General features: G+C 39.4%; 2 protein-coding genes across 4 annotated transcripts; one reads left to right on the top strand and one right to left on the bottom strand.

Moving 5' to 3' along the window:
• Positions 1-817: 817 nt before the first annotated feature.
• Positions 818-7,122, top strand: TOMM22 (translocase of outer mitochondrial membrane 22). The gene is made up of 4 exons (XM_072421094.1): positions 818-971; positions 3,129-3,247; positions 5,111-5,228; positions 6,677-7,122. Exons 1-4 carry the CDS (start codon positions 879-881, stop codon positions 6,737-6,739), a joined length of 393 nt encoding a protein of 130 aa, XP_072277195.1. The 5' UTR covers positions 818-878; the 3' UTR covers positions 6,740-7,122.
• Positions 7,123-11,953: 4,831 nt separating this feature from the next.
• JOSD1 (Josephin domain containing 1) lies at positions 11,954-27,050 on the bottom strand. 3 transcript variants are annotated; one of them, XM_072421091.1, is made up of 5 exons: positions 26,941-27,050; positions 21,978-22,496; positions 19,376-19,504; positions 16,472-16,666; positions 11,954-14,878 (listed from the first exon to the last, which is right to left on the bottom strand). In XM_072421091.1, the coding sequence occupies exons 2-5, from the start codon at positions 22,157-22,159 to the stop codon at positions 14,779-14,781; spliced, it is 606 nt and encodes a 201-aa protein (XP_072277192.1). In that variant the 5' UTR covers positions 22,160-22,496; positions 26,941-27,050; the 3' UTR covers positions 11,954-14,778. The 3 variants fall into 3 exon arrangements, with proteins under 3 accessions (XP_072277192.1, XP_072277194.1, XP_072277193.1); XM_072421093.1 differs by lacking the exon at positions 26,941-27,050 and adding an exon at positions 26,773-26,908; XM_072421092.1 differs by lacking the exon at positions 26,941-27,050 and adding an exon at positions 26,715-26,835.
• Positions 27,051-27,390: the final 340 nt, after the last annotated feature.

Raw genomic sequence — 27,390 nt, 5'->3', positions numbered from 1 at the left:
ACGAGAAGAGTGAAGATGGTGGTACGCGGCGACGAAGAGGAATTCCAGGATGACGTGGGACCGGATCGTGGGAAGGACCAACACCATTTAGAGATCTGTAGGATTCAAGATAAATGTCATTTCTTTTTTGTTATCAGTTTAGTATAGACTTTGTGGCATGTACCTAAGCAGGGAAATTTAGGAAATCAATAGCTAGGTTATTCTAACATATGCCAAGCCTCATAGTGGTTGTAACAAAGGGATAGAGAAGGAGAGGGCAAGATTAATGTTTCTGATAAATACATAAAGTTTATTTATATGCAAAGGTAATTAGGTGAAATAAATTTTAAAGCGTGAAACAAAATAAAAATACTTTCGTTACTTAAAAAGTTGAGTGTGCAACTCCAACTTCTATTGTAATGAAAGTATTGTTTTTTTGTTTCACACTTTTAAATATATTTCACCTAATTACCTTAAATACATAAAGTTTATATATATGCAATCAGAAACATTAATCTTGCCAAAAGAGCCTCACTCCTTCCCCATCCCTTTGTAACTGTTTTCAGTTTAGGTATGCTTTAAGTGAAGGAAGTAAAGTGATATATCCCAAAAACAGAAAGCAAAAAATAAGCTTCTCTATTCTGTAAAAAGAATATGCTTTAGGATCAGTTTGATTTAGGAACCCAACTGGATAATACAAGTATCTTTCATGATCTTTCCATTGGAAAATGGTTTCTAACAGATGGGTTATGAGTTGTTGTAAGCAGTTCTGCAAATCGCCGGTAGAAGGCGCTGTACGCTTTCCTCTATGCAGACTCTCTATGGTGTTTTCCGCGGCGCTTCCGGTGACGTACTTCCTGGTGCCTTGACCCCTGTGTGTTCCCGCACGTTGAGAAGTCATGTCGCCCTCAGATGCCCCTCTGGAGAGCTCGCTGAGTGAAGTGAGAAACCCGGAGATTGAGGAGGATGACGAGGAAGATGACGATGATGAGGTGAATGTTGTTCCTGCAGCTTAGCTGAGTTTATAAATATATATTCTGCATACATCAGAAATACAATGCACTGAGCATTGCCTGCCCTCCATTCACTGCTATGAGGGGATTCAGCCTGACATCTCCAGCACAGAGGCCTCACTATGACAGGCTGCCATACAAGTGTGCCTTCTTATCTTTTATTATTTATCATATCATTTATCTTAGCTAAGAGATGATTTTTCCTGCCTATATACCCATTAGAGAGATTCACCTTCCCAATATAGTCCTAATCACCAATGTCATCAGAAACAGCCAACCTTTCCGACCTCACAGACCTCTAAATTCATCACTTTAAATTAAAATGAATTTATATAAAAAGATAAATATATTTGTAAAATAATGATCTTCCCAATGGTGCTTACAAGGACTGTGGCGGCTCCGATGCATTGATCAGCTCACGTTAAGTGAAGTATTACTATTGTTACTATTATCATTAGTTGTATTACTAAAGAAATACAAAGTATTAGTTTGCCTTTTCTCACTCATTATGGGTTTATTTCATTCTAAGACCAAACAAGAAATCATAGTTATCAAAGTCAAACTATTTGATGCCATTAAATATAACAGGTAAAGAAAATACACAGCTAAGGTCATACTTACCTAAAAGAGAATCTGAGAAATAAACAAATAAAATAAAACAATGGGATGAGAATCGGTATTGGCGGAGCGGGGTGACTGTTGTAATGCTGGAAACAATACTGAAGCGTACGGCTCGGTAACGTTTCCCTCATACAACTTAATACTACTCTGACGTCACGCTGCGCCTCCATTGTTTTTCTGTCACTAGTACAGTTTGTGAATTAAGTGCAATATAAAGGTGAAAATTGTCATTCAGAATATAGGAATTTATTAAAATAATATTTGTTTTATTAGTAAAACATAAAAATTGCAAGTAATGTCCAAATTTTTCTTTGACCACCAACATTTTCTCACCGCTGATCAGAAATGAAAGCAAGGATACCTTGTTACCAGAACTGGAATAGATGGGAAAACTTCTAATGTTAGCTAGACGGAGATATCACTTACGTGTCCTTTTTACAGGACACAAAGTATAGGAAAATCTTTGTAATGAGAGAAAATAAAACCAGACTACTCTAAAAATAAACAAAAATAACACCTTTAATTATCGCAGATCCTTCAATGCGGCTGGTCCCACGTCGTCCTGGGGTGGGGTAAGTGCCGGGTGCCACCATCTTCTGTCTTCTCCTCCGGTCTTCTTGCTTAGTCACCTGATCTTGCACTGCACAAGTGCGAGATTGGGTGAGGGGAAAGAAAAAAAGAGAGCCAATCTCGCTGCGAATGCGTGAGATTGGCATCTCTTTCCCCTTAGTGGGAAGGAGCAGCCAGAGCCTCCCAGGATGTATGACGTAGGTTTTTTCCAGTTTCTCTACTTTCAAGAGAAGCTATACCAGGGGTGCCCACACTTTTTTGGCTCGCAAGCTTTTTTTAAATGACAAAGTCAACATTATCTACTAACCAAAAAAATGCTAAACAAATATTTTTATATATAATATATACACTATACTATCAATCCCCCACACCCCCTTTTATCAAAATGTTAGTACTAGTGATCCTACCACGAAAGTCCTTGTTTAGGCTCTTCTTGTGATAATGTTCCAGTGCTCTGTCTCTGTTTCCCAACTGTGCTAATGCATTGCCACCCTGTCACATGGCTTCTGATGGAGACTACAAGTGTAAATTTAAAGCGGACCTAAACCCAACATTTTTAATTTACATAAAACGGTGGACAACCCCGAATCCCGGGAGGCTCTTGCTGCTCCTTCTGCGCATGCCCTGATCTCGGACATGCACAGAAGGAGCATTTTCCCCATAAAAGTGTCTGTCACCCGATCTTGCACCTTCCAGGACAACGCGGGACCAGATTGTGGGAAGGACCAGCGCCATCATGGGATCTGCTCGATTTATTTTATTTTTAGTTTAGTTCCGCTTTTAAAATATTTGTTTTTATGTGATTAAGCCTGCCTCCAGCTGGCATTTTTTAATGTACTAGGACTGTCACCTAGTGGTTGAGTTCCATATTTTCAAACTAGATAGATACAATTTTGTGAATTTTTATTTCTAATTAGTCCTCATTTTTTGTTTGTATTTGTCCAGCTGGATGAAACTTTATCTGAAAGACTTTGGGGGCTGACAGAAATGTTTCCTGATGGTGTGCGTACCGCTGCTGGCGCAACCTTTGGCTTCTCCGTTTGTGCAGCCAAGAAGCTTTATAGGTGAGTAACAGATTTTTATATGATGAAACTTGGGGGGGCTTATAAAGCAGTGAATCTGACATTCACTGAAACATTGGTATGCTGTACTTTAATAAGCATAGCAATGAACTATATCTTTATTGAACTACAAAATGGGACACATGGCTGCGCACACAGCTTCATATACATTTTGGATAACATAGACCACAGCCATAGTTACAATGAGCCCTTTTGGTCTATAGCAGTTACTAACTTTTTCCACTGCTCTGAGTTTGCCCTGCAGTTTTAATACCACAAATCATATAGATGCATTTGTACATATAAGATGTATCTGATCTAAATACAAACAAAATGGTGTTCTTTAGCCCTACAACATCAACATACCTTCTTATGTCATTTAGATATATTCTAGGTGAAGTAATTTTATCCTAAGGTGATTATAAAAAAAAACAAAAAAAACAAAATACACAGAAAGACAACCTGTTTATATTAAGATTTGGGTACCTAATAGCAAACTTAGTTCTAGATCTGCCCTGTACAGTCTTACTCAGGAACTGTTTGTTTTAGGTCTCTGTGCAATCCTAAGTGATGCTATTAATATTATTATAATAATAATTAATATTAATAAACAGTATTTATATAGCGCCAACATATTATGTAGCACTGTACATTAAATAGGGGTTGCAAATGACAGACAGTGACACAGGAGGAGGAGAGGACCCTGCCCAAAAGAGACTACAATCTAGGAGGTAGGGGAAGTAACACACATAAAACCGGGATATGGCATTGTGGGAAGTAATGAGGGTTTTAAAAGACAAAAAGACTGGTAGGCAAGTTTGAAAAATGGTTTTTGAGGGCTCTTTTAAATGCGCAGGAAGTAGGAGCAAGCCGAATAGGACGAGAAAGACCATTCTAGAGAGTCGGGGTGAATGAGATTATGAGTGAGGAAGTCATTAGTAAGTCATTGGAAGACAGCGGCTGGGGGAGTATTTTTTTACCAGATCAGGAAGGTAGGTGGGACAAGAACTGTGGAGGACAGGAGCTTGAATTGGTTGGCTTGTCGATTTTCAAGTCAGATCACTATTACCCCTAGACAGCAGCACACTGAGTGGGAGAAACATTGCTTTTGTCTGCTCTAGGCCTGCTGTGCCATTTGGTAGGGCTGTGTATATTTCAGGACTACATGGGCAGAAATACAGGAATATGGACTATATTTATCAGTTGCTATTTACCTGGAGGTTAGCTTTGGAGCAGAGCAGTATGCAGTAATAGTACAATCAAAATATCCTAATAAAAAATAAAATATAAAAACGTTCAATATTTACTCTCGATTCATAACTGCCCACTACTGATTTTTCTGCCATCCATTCTTCCTATCAGCAACTGAACTGATTGGTTGTATTGCTTCTTTCTTGCACACTTGATTCATGTTCTAAAATTACTTCAGAGGCCTGATATCAGTCAAATCCAGGTACTTGCACCGCTTTCATTAAAAGAATAAATAATGGTTTAGTAGTGATTACAGGAGCTGCATTAAATGTATTTGTACATCTGCCTTGAGTTCAGCATTTAACACTAAATGATCCTCTTTGAATGGTTTGCAGCACTTTGTTTTGTTTTGTTTTGTTACCTTCATTTCGCTAATCATGTAGACTTAAATATAGAAAGCTCTTAAAGGCATTGTAATTGTAGTTTGTGAAGTTTTCCTTTGTCTAATTGATTCACAGTAATGGTAACTTTTGAGAAGTTTTTTTTCTTCCACACCATCTTTATATTTGTTTAGGTTATATTATGCACTGCATCCTAAGACTGTCATTGATGACAAACAAAATCTTTTCGAACTAAAGTAAGCTATACTTAAACATATTTTTCTGTATACTTTAGTTTTTCACGGTCAGCACTCTGGATAGGAACCACCTCATTCATGATTCTGGTATTGCCTGTAGTGTTTGAGACAGAAAAAATGCAGATGGAGCAACAACAGCAACTACAACAGAGACAGGTGAGAACTATATTTTACCGATGTAACACAATTGTATTGTAAATGTCTTATTCATTATCCATATCCAAAGATATCATGTATCACTTCTTACACACACATAAAAGCAATCTGAAAATACACAGGGATTTTATTATACTATGCTCTGTACATGTATCTTTTATTTCTAACTTCCAATCTTTTTCTGGAAGCCATATGACATCAAGTCGTACTGATCAGAAAGCTGAGAAGGGGGATTAGGAGTCAATGACATGGATTCATATCTGTAGTGTTTTTGTATACATTCAGTTTTGACCATGTTCGGTATCTAAACCCACGAAAAATATTATTCGTTAAAAAATGTGGTGTTTGCATTACTTTTTGGGTTTTCTGTTCTTTATCCTATTTTTCCAATATTTACACCTGGTAATTCTCCCAGCATCACTCTTTCTGCCTTTGGCTGACAATGCTTACCCACTGTACTATATCTATAACAAACAACAATGTCACCCCAGGTTGTTTACTCTTCATTTGTGCTATAGAACAATTCACCATCCCTATCTCCATAACATAGGATATAGTGTTATGTAATTTATAGGTGAACTGCTCAGGTCTAAAAACACAGATTATAATTTCACTGAAGCAAAGTCTTTGTGCTATCAGCTCACTACAGAAAGTTATGAGCTTATCATATTTCTGTCAGGTCAAAAGATTTGTATTGTTATATTTTTGTACATACCGGACACTTTAAGGAAAATAAAGATACCATTGCTTATATACATTTCTGAAAATATTATTTTCTCAGAAAGTGTGAGTTGGAGAATTAGCATTTTCAGGTCAGCAATTGAAGCTGCCACGCTTGTATTTATTCAGGTTTCCCCAGCACCCTTTGTCCTGCCATGTCCAAGGAGCTTTCGTATAGAGAAAATAAAACTTGCCTCACCAAATCTAAAACATCTTCATGCTTATGTGAGCTCTGAATTAACCAACGATAGTTTAAAATACTTGATGTCCAAAAAGTCCTTGTGCAGTTCTCGACCAGAAGTGACATGAAAATTAGTCAGTGGGGTGTCAGACGGCAATAATTATATTTAGAATTCCCGAGTCAAAACAAAACTAAAATATAAATGATTCTGGATCCACATAACAACCTTGTTTAAATTCTCATAAACTGCTGCTTTCTCCTGGTTGAGTGTATACAATCTTCTTGTTGAGTTTGGAATTGTTCTTTTCAGGCTGTTCAGTGTCCAAATTAAAACCATGGGTAATACCTTTCTAATTCTTTCAGTTCTGTTTGTAAGACTAAGCAGACTTGATGCAGCCTGATACTGAGTTCTGTACAACTCATACTGACGTTCTTTGCACAGTTTTCAAATGACTGTAACTGTAATTTTTTATTTAGAAATAACCAAAAGCATGATTTTGTCGAAGTGTTCTGTTGTATACTGATTATAGTGATTTCTTTTCATCAGATACTTCTAGGCCCATCTACAGGAATGTCTGGATCTCTTCCTCCGCTCCCTGGAAAAGTATAATTTCCAGTTAGTTCTTTGAGAATGATGTTTCTTGATTCTGTTGACCGGGGAAACGGGAAATAAGAAGAACAATGTCTCCTCGGCCATTGGTGCTCTGCATGGAACATTTGCTCTACCACTAGTGTGCAATGCTGTTATCTGCAGACGAGGGAGCGTGAACAGCGCTTGGTTCTTCTGGTATGAATATTAAGGGGATAAAATATAACAAGATATGTGTGGACAGTTTATCTTTCACACACCAGCCAATCATTCCACAATCACATTTGGAAAGAGTTATGTGTGCTGTTACGGACTTTGTGTTGTAAAAAAAAAAAATCAATGTAATGTATGTGGATCTTCTGAAGGTACATTTAAAGGAATAAATAAATGGTTTAGCCCCTCAATCTCATGCACTACTGGTTGTAACCATATTTTTGCGTACATAATATGTGCCTCCAAAAATCTAGACACCCGTGGTTGACGCTCTGGAGGGACAAACGGACAAGTAACAGCCTGTGCCTTGTAAGGAGCAGTCTTATACCATATACACACAATTATGCAGTATACACACAATACATTATTACTGTATTTACTATATGTTTTCTGCTTTCAGATAATAAGGCCACTAAAATTCTCACCCACCATTTCAGGCACTTAAAAATCAGCCTGAATATTAAAAAACTCCCATTCAAAAGTAACTGCAGCATACTGTTCGCTTACTCTCTGCAAAATGTCATCGTAGTATTGCCACTGCCACCCAGACGAGATGATCCATTTATTCATTGTTTTATTTATATAGCTGTGGAGACATCAGTCTTTTAGGCCTTAAATAATGGCTTACTGTAGGTAAATAATTTTCTGTTTTCTATTTTATTTTCAAAACATAAAACGACAGTGAACAAAAATACTTTTGTGAGTGTGTTTATTCAGGTAGTATGTGTTTATTAGAAATATAAAGATTTTGGATTCTAGACTTAACATATGAAATGTGACACAAAGTAAAGATCTGATGTTTTATCATGGCTTTCACTAGTACATGGGAGTAAGGCTACGTACACATGTCAGATGCTTATCGTCCCATAATCGGCTCGGGTGATATCGGTTGAGAATCTGGCATGTGTGTACAGCGCTCATCGTCCTGGCGAATCCTCGGACGAGGAACAATCGTAATGAAAGTGAGCAGGGTGCTGCTCCGTCATTCTCCTCTCTCCAGAGAGCAGAACAGTGCTATATGTACAGAGCTCATTCATGCATCGTGCAGTCTTTTGTTATTGGAAAGGTTCATGAAAAATCTTTCCAACGACAATTTTTGCACGTGTGTGCCCAGCCTAATGCTTACTAAAGTAAACTGGGTGCACTTGCAATGTGTGTGCACAAGATGATGAGGAGAACCTTGTGGCATCCTCTGGTGCTTGCTCGCTCTAATGTACAGATCTCTCTTTAAAGTAATTTTGTTACTTTCAGTTTAAACACCATAGTATTGAAAACATTACATGAAAGCAGATCAGGTTTAGAAAGAATATAACACTATTTGGCTAGGAAGAGTTATCAGTTGGAAGGAGGTCAGTATTTGTTAGAACTGCATGCAAAACTTTTTCTGCAGCCAAATGTAAATAGACATGTGTTGAGTGGGTTTTGTTTTTCTTTACCCTTGCCGTAGGTGTTTCAGTGGTTAGCACTTTGGCCTTTGCACCGCTAGGTCCCAGGTTCCAATCTTGGCCAGGACACTATGTGCATGGAGTTTGTAGGTCTCCCTGTGTTTGCATTGGTTTTCTCTGGGTACTCCGGTTTCCTCCCATATTCCAAAAACATGCAGTTAGGTTATTTGGCTTTACCTCAAAATTGCAATTAGACTGTATTAAAGACATTAGATGGTAAGCCACATAGCGGGATAGCTAGTGACATGACATGGACCTTCTAAAGGGCTGCGTAATATGTTGGCACTATATAAATACTGCATTATAATAATAATTTCCCCTAAATTCTGAAACCAACATTTAGGGGATATATTAAACTAAGGACATGCGTCCAGGTAACAATTACAGTAATTGGAATTCCTTTCTTTTGGCACAGAAAGATGATATTCTTAGCCTTCTCACAGAATAAAAGCCTAATTCACCCCAATATTGTTATATTTTAGGTTACATTTTTTTTAGGTCCTGGGCTCTCTCATGCTTCGGGGAGCCTGGGATGACAATACCTTGGCAGTAGAAACTGGGCCTTAGTAAATAGTACTGGGCCTTGGTCCTCTTCTGGGGGACATTAAGCCTTTGTACATTAAGTGATAATAAATTTACCCTCATAATGGGAAATACAGTGCTCAACCCAGAAATTTTTGTAAGCTGGGTGGCAAGAAATTCTAGGCGGGTGGAAGCCCCTGAATTGTGACCCAACTCATCAGTAACCACACAAAAACAGCCAGGTGGTTGCTGAAAAGTGCCGGGTGGTGCACCCAGCTAAAAAGGTCTGGGGAGAACACTGGAAGTAGTAGAGAAGTTGCCCATGACACGAAGTGCACCATGGTCTCCAGAGAAAAGTACCTTCCAGCTGGATCACCAGGGATTGAGGGATATGCTGGGAGAGACAAAAGGGAGGGGGTTACCACAAGACGGGACAAATGACATAAAACTGCAAAACTCAATTCTCAAAAAAAAAAAAAAAAAAAGAATAGTGCAACAATAACCTAACACAGTGATCAGCTATGCAAGTGCCATTGTGCAGAGCTGCTGACCCAATGTGAGAGGCAGTGTCAACCACACACGGAGAGAAAACAGCAGAACTTGACGGGTTCTAACCCTTTTTAATTACAAAAATTGGGGGAAAAAGGCTAAAATTTTGATCTAAAATTTGGCAAAGGGGCTGGGCCGAAGGGAGAGTGGACGGGGTTATGCATCATGATGCTACTGAACGTTACGTCATGATGAATAACCTTGCTGACTCTCCCATAGCAGATCTGAGCCTATGATGGGAGAGTGGGCGGGTTGTTCCACCCACTTCCCCGAGCCCGGGATATAAGTAGATAGAGTTCGACAGGCCAGGTAAAAAAGCCTAACCGTATATGGCCGGGGAGCCATAGTTTGCCCATGTCTGCTCTATACTGATCTAATTGGAGCAACTAATCAATAAATAAAAAGACTCTGACCCAGAGATACTATTCTTTTTGAGCTAGCAAAGCACAAAATATTTTGACATCGGCCAGATGTCATGGTTCAGATTGTCCTAACCATGGGCCTGATTTATTAAAGCTCTCCAAGGCTGGGGAAGATAAAACTATCATGAGAGAACCTGAATGAATTTGTAAAAAAAAACATTTGCTATTAGCTGACAAATGTTTTTATCCCTGGACCAGATCCAATACAGGTTTGCTGGATCACTCAGGTTCTCCCATGGTCGTCTATCTTCTCCAGCCTTGAGCCACTAGCTCAGACTATTAGACAGCACCCCGACACATCCGGAATACGCATCAAAAAATAAATTATACACAATCGTTCTATATGCACACAACATTTTACTTCCCTTACCAATCCCCACATTACTGTTCCTTCATGCTGTTTTGGCAGAATTCGGAGTATTATCAGGATATAAAGTTAACTCTTTAAAAACTGAAGCTCTTCCACCAAGTTTGTCCCAAACAACTCTAGAAAGTTTACAGGCAAAATTTCTGTACCATTGTAAAACTGATAGCATAAAATATTTGGGTATTAAGAAATAAGAAAAAAATCTCCTACATAAATGGAAACCGTTACCGGTTTCTTTCTTTGGACATATCTCTTTAGGTAAGATGTCAATATTTCCCAAACTGCTTTATTTGAAACCCTGCCTGTCCCCATCCCCCTCCTAGCTCCTAAACACCTCCAAAGAGATGTGCTGAACTTTATCTGAGCTCATAAGATACAAAGAATATCTAAAAAGAGTTCTTTGCTCTCGTAGGGACCAAGAAGGAGTTGGCGTGCCAGATTTCTTGAAGTATTATTATGCGGCCCACCTTCACCAGTTGGAATCATGGGCTACTTTAATTCCTTATAACAGATGGATGGAGCTAGAACAATTATGGGTCTTTCTAACTCATCTTAACGCCATACTTTGGGGAGGTAAACTATCCCGTCCGGATAAAACTTTGCTAGCCCCCACACAAATTACAAAACAAATATGGCACAAATGCAAATCTAAACGTTCTTTGCCAACGACTAGATCTCCCCAAAAATAATTTTTGCACACACCCCTCTTGCCTGATAGCTTAAGACCACAGATGATCATGCCATGGCACTTTGCCCACTCACTTACTAAAGGTATGGGTTTTAGGGGAGCATGTTTAGGTGGGCCAGGTCGACGTGGTCTGATTTGAGATTATCTACCGATATTAGCAGGGGTGAGTACAGGGGCCCAGATCTCCCACCCTTATATTTATAAATAGGAGCAGATTTTGGGCAGACTTATATGTAATTTGTGTAATATATGTAACATATATAATATGGGATAGAGCTCCGAAAAGCTCATGGTGGGCAATATATCAGAAAAATATTTATAAAATAATGATGCATTGGTACTTCACACCAGAAAGATTACATGCCATTTATCCAACAGCAAACAGTCTTTGCTGGAGATGTGGAAAAGCAGTGGGAACGCTGATCCACATGATGTGGAACTACCTGAATATTGTCCAATTTTAGAGACAGGTTGATAGCCCCCACATCTACTAGGTCTCTCTCTCTTTCCTTTTTTTGATCCCCCCCAGAGAATTACGCAAAATAAAGTACATCTGGCCCGCCCGTGCTACCACCCCACATTATTATTTTCAGTACATGCAATACATGAACATGATTCCTGTACACCCATCATGTGACACAAAGCCTAGGCAATGATCACATGGTGCCTGACTACCAGGGGCATTGTGTTTGTTTCAATTCATTAGAAACTGCATAGTGTACAATATTTAGTGTCAGACAAACACGGCGTGATGTGAGAGGATGAACAACACACAGCCTGCATAGACAGATAGAAATTAGTCTTTTCAACCCTAAAGTGTGTGTAGAGGGGATTGTTTTTGTTAGTTATGGATAAAGTAGTAAACGTCCTCAATAAAATTTTAAGTTTGGCCCCGACCTAGTCTAAGTTTTAATTTCAGCCCCCTCTGTATTTGAGTTTTGACAACCCTACACTAAGTTTTACACAACCCTACTAAGATACTAAAACTTCGAAAAACATTTCAGTAGTGGAAAAAAATTCAACAAAACAGCCTTTGTAATGTTGCTTTATTTTATAATTGGATAACAAAATACATTTTCTCTGTAAACAAATAGCACAGAAAATAGCATAAAAAAGATTTTAGTATTTTTTCCACCTTTGCATTTCCAATCTTTGCAGCAAATCAGATTGGGAAAAAAAACCCAAAATACAGTCTGCTCTGTGCATGCTAGAAACCACTCACATTTAGACATTTTAGTCTGATGGCAGGCAGGTGTTCTGGTGAATCAGATAGAATGGTTACACAGGATTGATACTTGAAAGAAATAATTTACTGAGCAAAAGCGACTAGCAGCTCCAAGGCTACTTTAATGTATCTTGGCAAATTGTAGCCTTTCCGTTTGTCATACTGGTAAGTAGCTTTAGTGCAGTAACAGTTGTGATTAAACAAGATTCCCAGTCTATTCCCTGGTTAAAGGCAGCTGCTTGGTATACCTGGCCTTCGTTTGAAAATCAAAATACATTAGTTCCAGAAAAAAAAGGCTGGCACGACTTTGAATAACATATCATACACAGTATTTAAACTATTGTCCTACGTTTTACATATTTATGGACTATTTATTATTAGTGACCACTCTAAAGAAAGTAACAATGTCAATGAATGTAGCATACAGTATTGAAATCAAATAATCAGTCTCAGATTACACAAGGACATCTTCATATATGAACACTATAAAAGGATGTGCGTTTACAGCATTAGATTTCAGGCACAGATCTGAAATGCCACCATTTCTTTTTTTAATCACAACTGTCAGATTCATGGGTTTTACATTTAAAAGGAAATGCATTTAGAGCCATGTATCAAATGAACAATAAGGTTAGTACTTATGTGTAATCTCATCCTGTTATCAGCTCCTTGGTTGAATATATGCTTTTACCCCCCAATTTACTGTACTGTCTAAATATTACCCACCTGCACCATATCACATGACATACATAAATACTGGTGCAAAAGAAAATGGTGGTATTGCCTTTAGTGTCCACTGAAATTCTTATAATTTCCTTTTTTTTTCTGTATTGCAATAAAATAATGGGCAATTTTTTTGCATGCATCCTAACTCCCCCCCCCCAAACAAAAATAGTTTCTCCTCCTTCTTAACCTTGAAAATTCGAATCCCACAAAGCACCATTTTTAAAGCTGAACTCTAGACAGACTTTTGGAACTATGAAACCATTTGGAATTTTGTGCAGCTCGGCTTGTGAGCCGATCATCTCTGCCAGGCAGCACAACCAGGTTTGCACAGGAGCCTATGATGATGAGGAAGAACATCTTATGTCTACTTGCTGCACGGCAAAAGAAAACCAACACAACAGAATCATCAACTCTGCTCTTTACTTGGTGTCAGTATTGTTAATGATCGGCACAAATGCGGTGGCACAACAAAAGAAAAGAAGCTCCTAGAGTGTAAGCTCTTTGGGGCAAGGTCCTCCCCTTCTGTATCTATCTTTTGCAACCCTTATTTAAAGTACAGCGCTGCATGATATGTTGATATAAAACCTATTAATAATAATAAAAGCAGGATAGTAATAAATCGTTCCCACTGCTCTGTTCTCAATGTCAGTATGGTCAATGATCAGTACAGGTGCAGAAATGTAACAAACTTCTTTTACTGGTTCTCTTTTTCACAATCTGTAAGCAAAGTACATAACGATATTACCTAGGATCTTTTTATATCTGCTTAGAGCTCGGCTATAAGTAAATCATTTCTTTGTCAGCAATACTCCACATTTCTATGAAATAAAACAGTTTGCCCTTGCAATAGTTTTCTACATATAATATTGTGTGACAAGACATATCCAATGTTTACATAGGTGATAGGGTTTGAAAAGTCAGGATGGTAAATAAACTGTGCAAGCAAAGGCAAGACATTACTTTTTAGTATTATAATATTAGAATAGTGGACACACAGGCATATGTTCCCTTGGACTTTTGTTGAACAGCAGTGCTAATAACCATTAGTGTGATTTAGTTTATAGAAAAAAAAAAAAAAAAGCACACACATCAGTATCTAGACTGAATGTAGGCACCATAAAAGGGACCTCCTTTTACTCTTTCAGAAATACTCAAATATAGTGTTTAGAAAATGTTTTCAAGTATGTCAACCAGATTATAATTTGGCTGAACATGTAAACTAATCGGATTGCACCGGTATAACTGCACAGACATGGATATAAAACAGGCAATGTCTGCTTGTAAGAGGGAGCATTATAAAGATAAACCAAAATAACGTGTACAATTTTTATCCACATATACAATTATTTCTTAGGTTATAAAGAGCACTTTTGAGTTGACAACAACTGAAGCTTTTAGATATTGTGCATATATGAGGATGGCTCAGTTTGTTTATCATTTTTCCAAGGTGAATATATAAAGGTTTCATCTGGATTAATGGCTTATACCACAGGTACCCTGTAAAAAGTTACAGCGTTAACCTGAAACATTTATCAAAAAAGAAAAAAATTGCACTGTAGAGATCTACTACAACCACCAGCATGCATAAACCTGCTCTTTGTCATTGATAATTATTTCTGAACTCTACTCATTTGGTAAGCCACAGAACACTGTTCATTTTTTCTGAGATGAATTGGCCTCCTCTTGCTTGGAGACACAAACAAAAAGGGCCTGTGGATTACTCCTCCATATTGCACTTTCAAAAGGGAAGGAGCTAAAGCTTCCAATTCACCTGACCTTTTTCCTCTGGAGGACAAAAACAGGGCTGCATCCAGGACACAGATTGTCAACAATAAACCAAAGTGAATGAAAGAACAAAAATAGTAATATAAAAAAAAAAGAAAAAAAAAAAGTCTGAGATTTATTACAGGTCAGTCCGCCAGCGCTGATGAACTTCAACTTCCTCTGGTACTACTAATAGCAGCTCACAGTTTTTGCCCCTCAACTGATGTTGTAAAAACTTCCTGCAAGCAGAAAAGAACAATTGTAAATAAAGTATACTTTTTTTGTAAGGAGGGGAGACAAAAACAAAAAAACAATGATTAAATATGACTAACCAAAGTGGTAAAGATAAGCCAGCTGTGTCATTTAACAACAAACTAATAGGCACTGACTTTGGTATTCTTTTAGTACCCAATAAAAGGAATTCCAGGATTTTAAAGAAATTTGTTTGCTTTTTTGCTAGCATTAGTCTCTGTATATCTTATCCAGAATAAAAGGGCATTTTTGCAGAACGTTCCCGGAACTAAACTAAAAATAATAAAACATGACACAACCCTGCAGATCCCTCGATGGCACTCTCAATCTGGTCCCGCGTCGTCCATCAATTCCTCTTCATCCTTACATGGAGGAAGCGCCAGGCGCTGGCATCTTCTGTCTTCTCTTCCATCTTTTCTAGTCTTCTTGGTACATCACCTGGTCTTGCGCTGCACCGGTGCGAGAATGGGTGATTGAGCTACTGACTGAAGGGGAAAAAAAAAAAAAAAAAAAAAAAAAGAGCTGACTTCACTGCGCATGCGTGAGATCGGCATCTCTTTTCCCTTGTTGGTACAAATGCCCAATCTGCGCATGCCTGAGATAAAAGCATGTGCAAATGGAGCAGCCAGGGACCAAATCATGTAAAAGTAAGAGCTGTCATCTTTAAGAATGAGCCTTTCAAATCTCTAGCGTTTTGTACATGAGATAAGGGTAATATGCTTGGCTTATTTCGGTTTCTGTGTAATTAAAAAAAAAAAAAATAGTTTATTAGTCTAGAGAAATGCCAGTTTGTGTTCCCTACTAAGAGTTACTAGTGTGCTAGCAAGGCTTTAAATTCAACCCTAGAACTAAGCCTTTGGCCCTCCTGTTCATTGTTAAAAGCACTTACAAGGACAAGAAGCCTACAGGTAAATGGGGTCTGAATCAGAGTTTAAAAAGTCACTAGCAAACTAAAAGCAAATTTTTAACATACATAGTTTACATGGCTTATCAGTTCTATAGTTCTAACTCAAATTTTAAGGATATGCAAGAATTATGCGAGTTAAAATGAAATCCAAGAATTCAAGTCTTCCCTTCTATATTTTAACCTTTATTTTAGAAATTTTTGATTTACAAAAAAAAATACACTTTTTCCACTTAGGACATGTCACCACAGCTAATACCCTGATACCAATTTTGGTGACAATGTCTTTCCAAATAATTTGAAAAGTTTGCGGCAAACACTTTGATGGTGTTTAGGATATTAGAAATCCTGACTTTCTCCCAATTGACTTGAACAGACCTCAAACAGAATGGAGGTAATATTGAGAAACACTACTGCTCACATCATCTCAGCCTAGAAAAAGTCACGTGTTGAAGGTTCAGGCTGCTTTTACTAATAAGAGTTATACCATTTCTCAAACAATTTACTGTTGTATAATTGGCATGTCAGAATTTATTTGGGCTGTATTGCAGACTAAAAAGTGGGAGAATAAGCTGAAAAGATTAGTAACAGAATTAAAGTTAAGGAAGTTAAAGAAAATTAAGGTAAATTAAGTTAAGGAAAGTTACATATTTCTTGCACATAACAAACAGCCTACCTCAAGTCATCATCATTGCCAATGCGCTCAGGCCTCTTCAGTTTGGAATCCAAGTTGAAATAAGTGCCACAAACTTCGCGCACACATATCCAGTGCTGCCTCTTAAGTGGGAGCTTTAGGGGTCCCCAGGACAGACTTGATGGGAGATTCATAATGAACCCAGTAACATTAGAAAGAGAGATCAAGCCGACATCCCTGTTAAAGAAAATAAATTGGCTATAAAACAAAAATGTTACAGGGATTACAGGTCCTTAAAGCGGAATTAAACTAAAAATACAAAATTACACTTACCTTTAATCCCGCCTCAATGGCGATGGTCTTTCCCTGAATCCGGTCCCGCGCCGTCCTGGAATTCTTCATCCCGGCATGGAGTAAGCACCAGGCTCTGCCTGGAATTCCTCTACTTTCCAGAGGAAGCCCCCGGTGCCATCTCCTTCTCTACTCTATTCCATCTTCTTGCTATGTCACCCGATCTCACACTGCGCATGTGTGAGATAGACATCGCTTTCCCCTTGGTGCAAAAAAAATGCCCCCTTTTTGCCCTGAGATTAGGGCATGCGCAAAAGGAGCAGCCAGAGCCTCCCGGGATGCGTGACATAGGTATCCTTAGAGGCTCTGAGCTCCCATTCAGTCTTAATCGCCGTGGCTTTAAGGGGCGGTGCTGCACCCCGTAAAAAACAAAAAAAATACCTTTTTTAGAAGGGTTGTCTATGTTAAGGTAAGGTATGCTTTAGGGATAATTAACCGATAAGCACCTCTATGCACAGACACGAGATCAGGTGACGTAGATGGGGAAAAAAAAAAAAGATTGCCAATCTCACTGAGAGAGATCAGCACATTTTTTTTTCTAATAATGAAAGGCCTCCTTCTGCGTATACCGGAGATAAGGATATGCGCAGAAGAAGCAGCCAAGAGCATTACAGGATGCATGACGTAGGTATACTGGGAGGCTCTGAGCCCCCATGAAAAAGGGGCAGTGCTGCTTTTTTTTTTTTTATTAAGGTCATCTTCCATGTAAAGTAAAAATCAGTTTATACCGTATATACCCGAGTATAGGCTGACTTTTTCAGCACCCAAAATGTGCTGAAAAAGTCCCCCCCCGGCTTATACTCCAGTCAGGTGCATAAAAGCACCCAATCCCGACAATGTCATCAGGCTGCGGCGGAAATACGCTGGCCGCTACACGCCGGTGTAACTCGCCAAATTCAAAAGAGCAAACAGTAGTAAATACCGTTAAAGTGCAATCTGATTGTCATACAACATTGTATGAAATCAGATTACTATTGAAAAACCCACTTACCTTGTTCCGTTGGCATCCTGCTGGTCCCCAGCTCCTCCGGATGCGTCTTTCTTCTGTCCGGGGTTTCCCGGTGACGTCGGTGCGGGTGGGATGATCGGCGGGTGCGGGTGGGATGATCGGCGGGAAATTCAAATAGTTTTGTATTGGTTTCAATACAAAATAGCTGTATTGCGTACAATACAAAGAAATCTTTATATAATAAATATATAATTAAATTATATATGCTACTGTACAGCTATAATACATGTTTCACTATTGTTTTATTAAATTTTTTTTTAAGATTTTTGAGTTTTTTTAAGTTAAAGTGTATTAATAAATTTATTAAATATTGGACATATTTCGGTGACCTATGCCTAAGAATTAAAGGCCTACAATGTAATGTAAAATTTCAATGCAAAAAAATGTATCGCAAGGGGGGTCTACAGTGGCTGAATGCAGTACGACTTTCAGCCACTTTTTCCGGGCAGAATCATACCGCCAGAGAGGTTAAAGAGAATTTAGTGGTTAGGTACGGTAAGTAGTATACCTACCTAACCACTATACTCTCACTGTGGTATTTGTTTACTGTTTTATGGCTGTAATGGCCATGTTAAGCAATTTTATTGGTATTTATTTTGAATATTAAAACTCGCCAGTAGCTGCAGCATTTTCCACCCTTGGCTTATACTCAAGGCAATCAATTTTTCCTGTTTTCCAAGGTAAAAAAAGGTACCTCGGCTTAAACTCGGATCGACTTGACTTGAATGTACTTGAGTATATAAAATAATTTTTTTTTTTTTTTTTTTTAAAGAAAAATTAGATGTGTTAGAAACCTTGTCAGGTTTTACTACTATCTGTGGCTCTATTGGAGAGATCTTCCTGACTCTGGAGATGTTTCCTATTCTGAGAACAAGCTTTTATCAGACAGAGGGGAAATCTGCGGCAGGAAAGCAAACAATTCAAAGCTGAGAAAGGTTCCAGCATTCCTCAACCTAAAGTCCATCTAAAGCCATAACTTTTTTTTTCTTTTATTTTAGATAAGTAATAGAGGCTTACACCAGGATACCTACGCCACACGTCCCGGGAGGCTTTACGCTCCCAAGGGGAGGTGCTGCACCTTTTTTAAAAAATAAATAAAATTTTTACTTTAATCAAAAGGGTTCTCTACCCTTTTATGTAAGGAAAAAAAATTGGGTTTAGGGTCTGCTTTAAGTGATTTGACATGCCAGTTCTGTTTTTCTTGTTTAGCGGGTAAAAAAAAAAAAAAAAAGTCCCTTGGCCACCTCTAACAACTATTAGTCAACAGAAATACTCCTCACTCTTTACATTAGCAACCATTGAGCCCCAATGCTAGCGTACGAAGCCCGAGGCGTTTCTATTGGCTGATAGTTGGTACGTGCAGGCATACTCCTTGCTGTTTAACTTCCCATTGTAAGTCGCACTGTACATTGCAGGCAGGAGACAAGAACGAATTAAAAAAAGATGGTACAGCAATTTTTTTACTATTTGGTTAACATAGATAGGGAAATCAGTAAAACCCAGATAGGAATAGGATTCCTGTGTCCTTTAATAGACAAAAGAGAATAAGCAATATTGTGACAATGATGTTTCAATAAAACTTGTACCTTCTCTTATCCCACCACACAGCTTCATATCCCTTGGTTTGAAGTGCTGCCATGATCACGTTGACGTCATAGTTCCCATTGCCCAACATGTTTTTTTTGTGTGGGGTTACCAGCGTGTTAGGTGACAACCTGAAATGAGTGATGGAAATGAGTTTATTTTACTAAATATATAGGGAAGAAGCATCTGACAACAAAAAGCAATTATATTTTGCAACAAACGTGAGGCATTTTTTTTTCAATGTTTTCATGATTCTGTTTAGCAAAATTCATAAAATGCAAATGGAAATTAAAGCAACCCTGTCATCTATAAAATAAGAACACAACCCGAAAAGATGACCGAAAATACAATCTATTTTGCTGCCTGGAGCGACGAGAGCCACCTCCATGCTAAGGAATAGTCCTTCAAAATCTACTGGGAAACATACACTTTCAGAAGTGTCATTCTGCTGGGTCTTCTGGACCATGGTTCCTCCCTTTATATTCTAGAACTGCTTTTGAAAACCTAAGTTTTTTCAAGAAGGTCAAAAGCAATGTGCAAACCAAAATTACTCACAGTAATCCATTCTAAGCTATACCCAAGTATAAATCAGGTGTATAAATCAAGTGTTGGTTTTAAGCTGCCCAAGGTAGGCCTGCACCCAGAGGTTGCATCTGTCTGCGCTTACCCCGATAACCCTTTTCTGAAAAGAATGGCCATGATGTATGCAGGTGATGGGAAATAAACATAACTGTATTCCAAAACAGTTACATTTAAGGCTGTTACGAGTTGCCATTGCCCTTATCAGCCACACCTGTAAGCTCCAAAATGGCTAATGTCTTGGTAGAGAACCATGGCCAATACAAATCTAACCATAGAGTTAGAAGGTGCTGTTAGGAAGGGTTTCTACCACTTCAGAACCAGAAATTACTTCCTGAAATGTATCTAGAGGCAAAGTTTCTTGTTTTCCCCTAGGTGTTTTTGTAACAAGTCCGGTCAATCACTGCTTACAACTCCCTTGCCTGTAAGTTGATGTTCTACATTTTAACATATGACCCTCTTTATACTTGTATGAAAAAAAATATTTTCATGAATAGTTATAAAAAGTATTCCCCGGTTCCAAACTTACTTTTATAAAATATGAGCACCCAGAGAATCTTTCCATCAACCTTTAAGCTCTTTGTAATAGTTTATTTTAGAGATAGATCACATGGACACTTGTAGTCTAAGAATATTAAATGCCCCGTGCATTTATCATCAAATGTGATGGGTTCATAAAACACAGACAGACTTTTTCTTAAACTGTACCTAAACTTAACATTTTTACTTTACACAGAAGGGTAGACAACTCTTCTAAATAAAGGACAAATGTTATTTTTTTTTTTTTTAACCCCAAAACAATAAAATCACTCTTACCTTTAATCCCGTAGACCAGTCTTTTCGTCGGGAGGTTTCTTCCACCGGGTCCAGCTTAGTCCCGGTACCCGTCTTCGACCTGGCAGGCATCTTCTCCTCTGTTCTTCTGGGTGGTTCTTCCTGCGTCACCCGATCCTGCTCTGCACAGGCGCGAGATCGGGTGACGTAGATTGCAAAAAAACTTGCCAATCTCACGCATTTTCCCCTATTGATGAAAGGGCTCCTTCTGCACATGACCGGGAAGGAGCGCAGAAGGAGCAGCCAAGAGCCTCCTGGGATGCGTGACGTAGGTATACCGGGAGGCTCTGCGTCTAGGCGATCAAGAATTAAGGGGGCAGTGCTGCACTTAAAAGAAAAAAAAACACTAACAAACAAAATGTTTTAATAAAAAGGTTGTCTTCCCTTTATGTAAAGTAAAAATCCTGAGTTTAGGTACCGCCCCTTTAAGTCTTGATTGCTGCAGTGTTTGGGAAGCATTTGAGAAGCATTTTTCATGCTGACATATTTACAGGCTTTAGCACCTGCTACATTGCTTACTGCAACTACTCTATTTATTAAAGCAAAACTAAAGTATCACTTGGACAGTTTGTGATCAGGTAGGACTTTATTGGAGACAGGCAATGTCCCTTCTGCAATAAAACAAACTTACCTGATGACGTCAGGTTCAGGTATATACTATAATGTTTATTTTTCCCCACACTTAATAGTGGAATAGGTTGTGGTCTGAGCATAAAGCCAATATTTAGTGTCACCAGGATTCTTAAAAATGAGAATGCTCAAAGATAATTTATTGAATTTGAATGGAAGGAAGGGGCTGGTTTGATTAATCTAATAGATAAACAGTTACAACAATTATTTTATGGGTTTAAGTTACAAAACTAAAACTCAAACTAACTGCAATAAATAATCAACATCACCACATAAATGTAAACTCAACTTAGTACTTGATCAGCTATACAATACCAGGGTTCTCCCCAGGCCCTTTTAGCTGGGTTCACCACCCGGCATTTTTCAGCACCCACCCAGCTTTTTTTGGGTGGCTACTAAAGAGTTTGGTCACAATACAGGGGCCGCCACCCGCCTACAATTTCTTCCCACCCAGCTTAAAAAAATTTCTGGGTTGAGCACTGCAATACCAACACTGCAGTGTTTCCAAAGTTCTGCAAACTGACCAAAGTAATAATTACATTAGACTGGAAGTCTTCTCACCTCTGGAATATCTCCTGAAGGGCATCGCGAGTGAATGCTCCAGCATCCTGGAAGACATTATTCAAGGCATGAAGAGCACATAGTTCCCGTCGCTGTTTCTCATGGTAAATTTGTGTTGGAAGAGGTTCTTGAAACTCGCCAAAATTCTTTGCCTTATCTCCTTTCCACGGTACACAACTCATGGCTGAGAACCAAGTTTAGAAAAGAACCGTGACAATGCTATGTCTGTAACAAAGTCTTAGAGATGCCCTCTAGAGTGTTTGCACCATGAAGGTCCTAGTAAGGATCATGTAAGTTCATGTGATATGCCATGCTTCCTTGCAGCAAGAGAAGGAGGGTTAGGAGGTAACTTTCTTGGTTGTCCAGAAGGAGGATACTTGTGTTTTATTCTTTTTTTAATCAGATGATGGAAAGCTCTTCACATCTCTCTTTTTCCTCCATACCACCACAGTTTTGGAGCCAATAAAGTCACTGCAAATCTTATCAGTAGATGAAGCAAGCAGGAACCCGTCCTCCTACCTGAAAAAAAAAAAAAAAACTATAATGAAGTGTTAAAGTACAATAAACACATCCTACGGGGAAAGAAATGTGACAAGGTTTATTACGCATGGCTCCAAAACTTTTCAAGAGCTGTCCCAACTCTCTGGAATGGTCTTCCTCACCTTATTCGGCTTGATCCTACTTTCTGCTAACTTAAAGGGCCCTTAAAACACATTTTTGGAAACTTAGTCTACCCATCTTCTTCTGTCTCTTAAACCCTCACTACTTACCCACCACTCAATATCCCCCTCCTCCTATATGCAACTACCCCCTCCTCTTAGATTGTAAGCTCTTCGGGGCAGGGTCCTCTCCTCCAGTGTCACTGTCTGTATCTGTCCCTCATTTGCAACCCCTATGCTGCATAATATGTTGGTGCTATATAAATACTGTTTATTATTAATAATAATAATAATAATAATATTTAGTGTATCCATACACGCACAGCCAAGGAGGGAAAGTTTTTTTTAATTATTGTGGTTTCTGTGCTCAATGGGAAGAATCATCCCCTCTATATGTCTTGAGACAGAAAGCGATAGGAAATCTAAAGGTTTTTTCACTTTTTAACTTCTCCCCTCCACTGAGAAAACACACCAAATACTAAGGGGATGCCTGCTATTACTATAAGGGGTCCACAGGCAACTCAGACCAGGCTACAATGGACAAAACTCCACCAGTATGGCAGAACAACTACGAGGACATATCAATTTTAAAAAGGAGTTCATGTGGAAGCAGCACTTTGTTTATATGGAAAGAGGAACTGGCCAAACTCAAAGCAAACCACTCAAGAAACCACAGGAATTTAGTCCATAATATTGAAACTTTACTAGCAAATAGATCATTGCCAGTACTAAAGAGCTCATTTTAAATATAAAGCTATTTAATATGAAACAGATCGATTCAGAAGTCTGGGAAAAACATGCCTGGCATACGGAAGTGGAAAGTATCAGCAGTATGGGCAATTCAGTAAGAAGAGATCTTTTCTAGGGCAAGAAAGCTAATATAGACGAGCCTTGCTTCTGAACATTTTTTTAATTTATTAGGTAAGTACAACAAAGGAAATATACAATACATCAGTGTTCTCCCAGGCCCTGTTAGCTGGGTGCGCCACCCAGCACTTTTCATTACCCATTCGGCTGTTTTTGAGTGGTTACTGAAGAGTTGGGTAACAATACAACCCGCCTACAATTTCTTCCCACCCAGCTTAAAAAAGTTTCTGAGTTGAACACTGAATACATACATATAAAACTCAAAGATCAAACAAATCTGTAAACTGTACAGAAAAACATACAAAATAATCAAATACAATTAAAACATCACAGTCATACTTGTTCCATCAGTCAGACAATTCTCTTACAACCCGTAACAGTCCACTGCCAAAAAGAAAATGTATTTGCCACAATACCAGAGAATCCCAGTTGACTCAAACTGTATTTTTTCTTTTTTTTTATTACAAAAAACAAACAACTACAAGGGCAGGGAGAGAATGTGGGGGCAGGGTGTGGGTCCTTAATTGGGGAAGTGTGGAAAATTTAGGCTACCTACACATGTCAGATGATTCAGGGCCGATATCAGACGAGAATCTGGCGTGTGTACAGCACTTGTCTGAACGACTGTCCTGGCGGATCCATGGTCGATGGGTGAGGAATGATCGTAATGCAAGTGAAGGGGAGAGAGCACAGCGGGGAGCTGCTCCATCGTTCTCCACCTCCATAGAGCATAGCAGCGATGTATGTACAGCACTCGTTCATGCATTGCACAGTCGCTGGAAAGGATCGTGAAAGATCCTTACGAAGGACAATTATTGCACGTGTCAACCTACCTAAGAGCTTCCTAGAGTTCCTAGAGTTCACGTACACATGTGAAATGGTTCTTGTCCTAAACTTGGATCAGGGCTGATAACAGACGACAATCTTGCCTGTGTACAGTGCTCATCATCTATCGTCTGAACGTCCACCCTGGCAGATCCACGGAAAATGGACGACGAACTACCGTAATGGAAGTGAAGGGGAGAGAGCACAGCGGGGTGCCGCTCCGTTGTTCTCCCCTCTCCATAGAGCAGAATCATGCTGTATGTACAGAGCCTTGTGCAGTCGAATGTTGTTTGAATGTTCGTTAAAGTTCCTTTCCAACAACAATTATTGCAAGTGTGTACTGACTTTCTTAGGAGGAGATTGGATCAATGAAAAATCCAGAGTCAGCTTGGAAAGTTGTAAATTAATCCGAGGATTCACAGAACATGGTCCAGTAGAACCATCTCAGGTTGGTAGCCTCCTCAGTTAGATCCTGCATCATATAAAGCTCATTTACACGGTCAAACCATTGGGCAATTAGTGGGGAGCCAGTGACACCACATTGCCGGTATACATGCTCTCGCTGCACCCACTAATCTTAGTGAGACTTGCGATAGATCTTTATTGGGCTTCTGAACATTCTGAATTCACAACACTTCTAGAATATATTTTCTCCAAATGCCTACTTTGTATAAGGCCGTCACTAGATTTCCAAGATCTTCCTTTTAGAGATTTATTGAGAGATAAACACATCAAATGCAGTGTTCACAGAAAGATTTCTAAAGTGAGCGGGAAGAAATAGTAGGTGGGTGTCAGCCCCGGTATTGTGACCCAACTCTTCAGTAACCTCCCAAATACAGCCGGGTGGGTATTGAAAAATGTTGTGTGGTGTGCCCCGGGGAGAATAATGAAATAAGTCAGAATGCTGTTGTTTTTGGCCTTACAGGTTCCCAATAATTGGGGCAACAACCTGTTAGGAGCCAAGACATTGGCTTACTGACCTACATGACATGTCGATTTCATGATAATTCACTGAAACGAAGGTTTCTCTAGAAATGTTATGGATTTCCCTAACAGTTGGGATTTTTACATTTGTCATGCAAAGCAACAACCTTATAGAAAAGTCGAGCACCGTGCAGGGCCATGCAAGAATTTTGGTTTGTTATAAATGCAATAAAGCGCACCTAAACGTAACATTTTTACTTTACATAGAAGGGTAGACAAACCTTTAAAATAAAGTGAAAATTAAAAAAAAAAAAAAAAAAAAGCACCACCACCACGGCCATCAATACTGAATAGAAGTGCAGAGCCTCCCGGGATACCAATGTCACGCATCCCGGGAGGCTCTGGCTGCTCATGCCTGAGATGAGGGCATGCACAGAAGGGGCATTTTCCTCCAAGGGGAAAGGGATGGCAATGTCACACATGTGAGATTTTTTTTTTTTCTCCTTCACAGCAACTACACCACACCTACACAGTGCAAGATCGGGTGATGTAGCAAAAAAACGAAAGAGAAGACTGAAGATGGCGGCGCCCAACACTTCCTCTGCCCTGGGACAAAGAGGAATTCCAAGGCCGGATCACAAGGACCACCGCCATTACCGGATTAAAGGTAGGTGTCATTTTTTTGTTTCCATTTTTCGTCCGATTTGGGTAGCTTTTTGCATGCCAGTTGCATTAAAGATGGGGATTATTGTGATTTTGTGTGACATTATTACATAGTATTTATATAACGCCAACATATTACACAGCAAGGTACAAAGGCTAGTCATGTGACTAACTGTCCCTCAAAGGAGCATACAATCTAATGTCCCTACCATAGTCATATGTCTTAGAAGTCGAAGGACAACTTTGGGAGGAAGCCAATTCACCTAACTGCTTTTTTTTGGAATGTGGGAGGAAACTGGAGTATGCAAACACAGGGAACCTGCAAACTCCATGCAGATATCCTGACAGAGATTAGAACCTGGAACCCAGCGCTGCAAAGGCCAGATTGCTAACCACTGAGCCACCGTGCTGCCCTGTACATTAAAAAAACTTCAAAAGCAGCAGGAATAAATCTCACAAAATAAAAGTAAGTGAAAGGTATATAGTGATGATCCATGATAAATAATAAAACTAATTATAAAGACTTGAATGCTTGAAACACAAATCAGAAAAAACAAAACGCACAGCCAGCAGTTCTTAGAAAGTTCTTTGATAAATGAATCTTGTCCTGGCTAATATTATGACCTCCAGGGAGACCTGGCTATCGCAGGGGCAATAGAAGCGGCAACTACTGGGGCAGAACACAGGGGGCGTATTTGTTCCTGAGGGGCCCTATCAAACCCTGGAACCTGTATAACAAGCCAGTGTTCTCTCCAGACCTCTTAGCTGGGCGCACCGCCCGGCAACATTCAATACCCACCCGGCTGTATTTGGGTCACAATACAGGGGGCTGACACCGGCCTATGATTCCTTCTCACCCTGCTGAATGAGATGAAGGTCTCCCTGGCCCGTCCAGAGCTCAGACCTGGCTGCAAGTTATCCGGAGTATATGGCCTGCTGGGAATATGCCACCCCGAGCCACACAGCACAACACTGCGGGCAGAGCTCCGGTACGGAGTTCTCCTTCCATCTCCTGCACACAGTACCTGACTCGGGAGCTCCCACACCAATGAACACTTCACATCCTTCCTCGGTTTTCACACAACACTGTCACCCGCTCCCCACCGTTTCGCCAGCTACGTGACGTCACTGGTCCAACACTTCACTAGCCCCACCCCAAAGACTCCAATTCTGTCTGCTGATTGGAGAGGGTGCGGCTTCTGCTGTGTTCCAAGCCTCGGTTTTGACTCGATCTGTGATTGGTAAATTAGTTCCTGTAGAGGCGGGGTTATGAGATTTGACAAGCACGTGGAACGCAAAACTTCCGCCATGTTTTAGGTTTGCTGGCTTGACCTCGTTCATTGATAGTTTGGGTGACATGATGGTGGTTTGTATTTTCAATCTTTCTTGTTATGAGGCTGACACAAGAGAGGAGAAATACATTTCATTTAAAGCAGACCTAAACATTTTCACTGTACATGGAAGGGTAGACAACT

This window comes from Pyxicephalus adspersus, chromosome 8 (assembly GCF_032062135.1).
Source record: "Pyxicephalus adspersus chromosome 8, UCB_Pads_2.0, whole genome shotgun sequence".
NCBI classification, from domain to species: domain Eukaryota; kingdom Metazoa; phylum Chordata; class Amphibia; order Anura; family Pyxicephalidae; genus Pyxicephalus; species Pyxicephalus adspersus.
The sequence above is the reverse complement of the archived record's forward strand: the minus strand, read 5'-3'. Positions and strand labels throughout refer to the sequence as shown.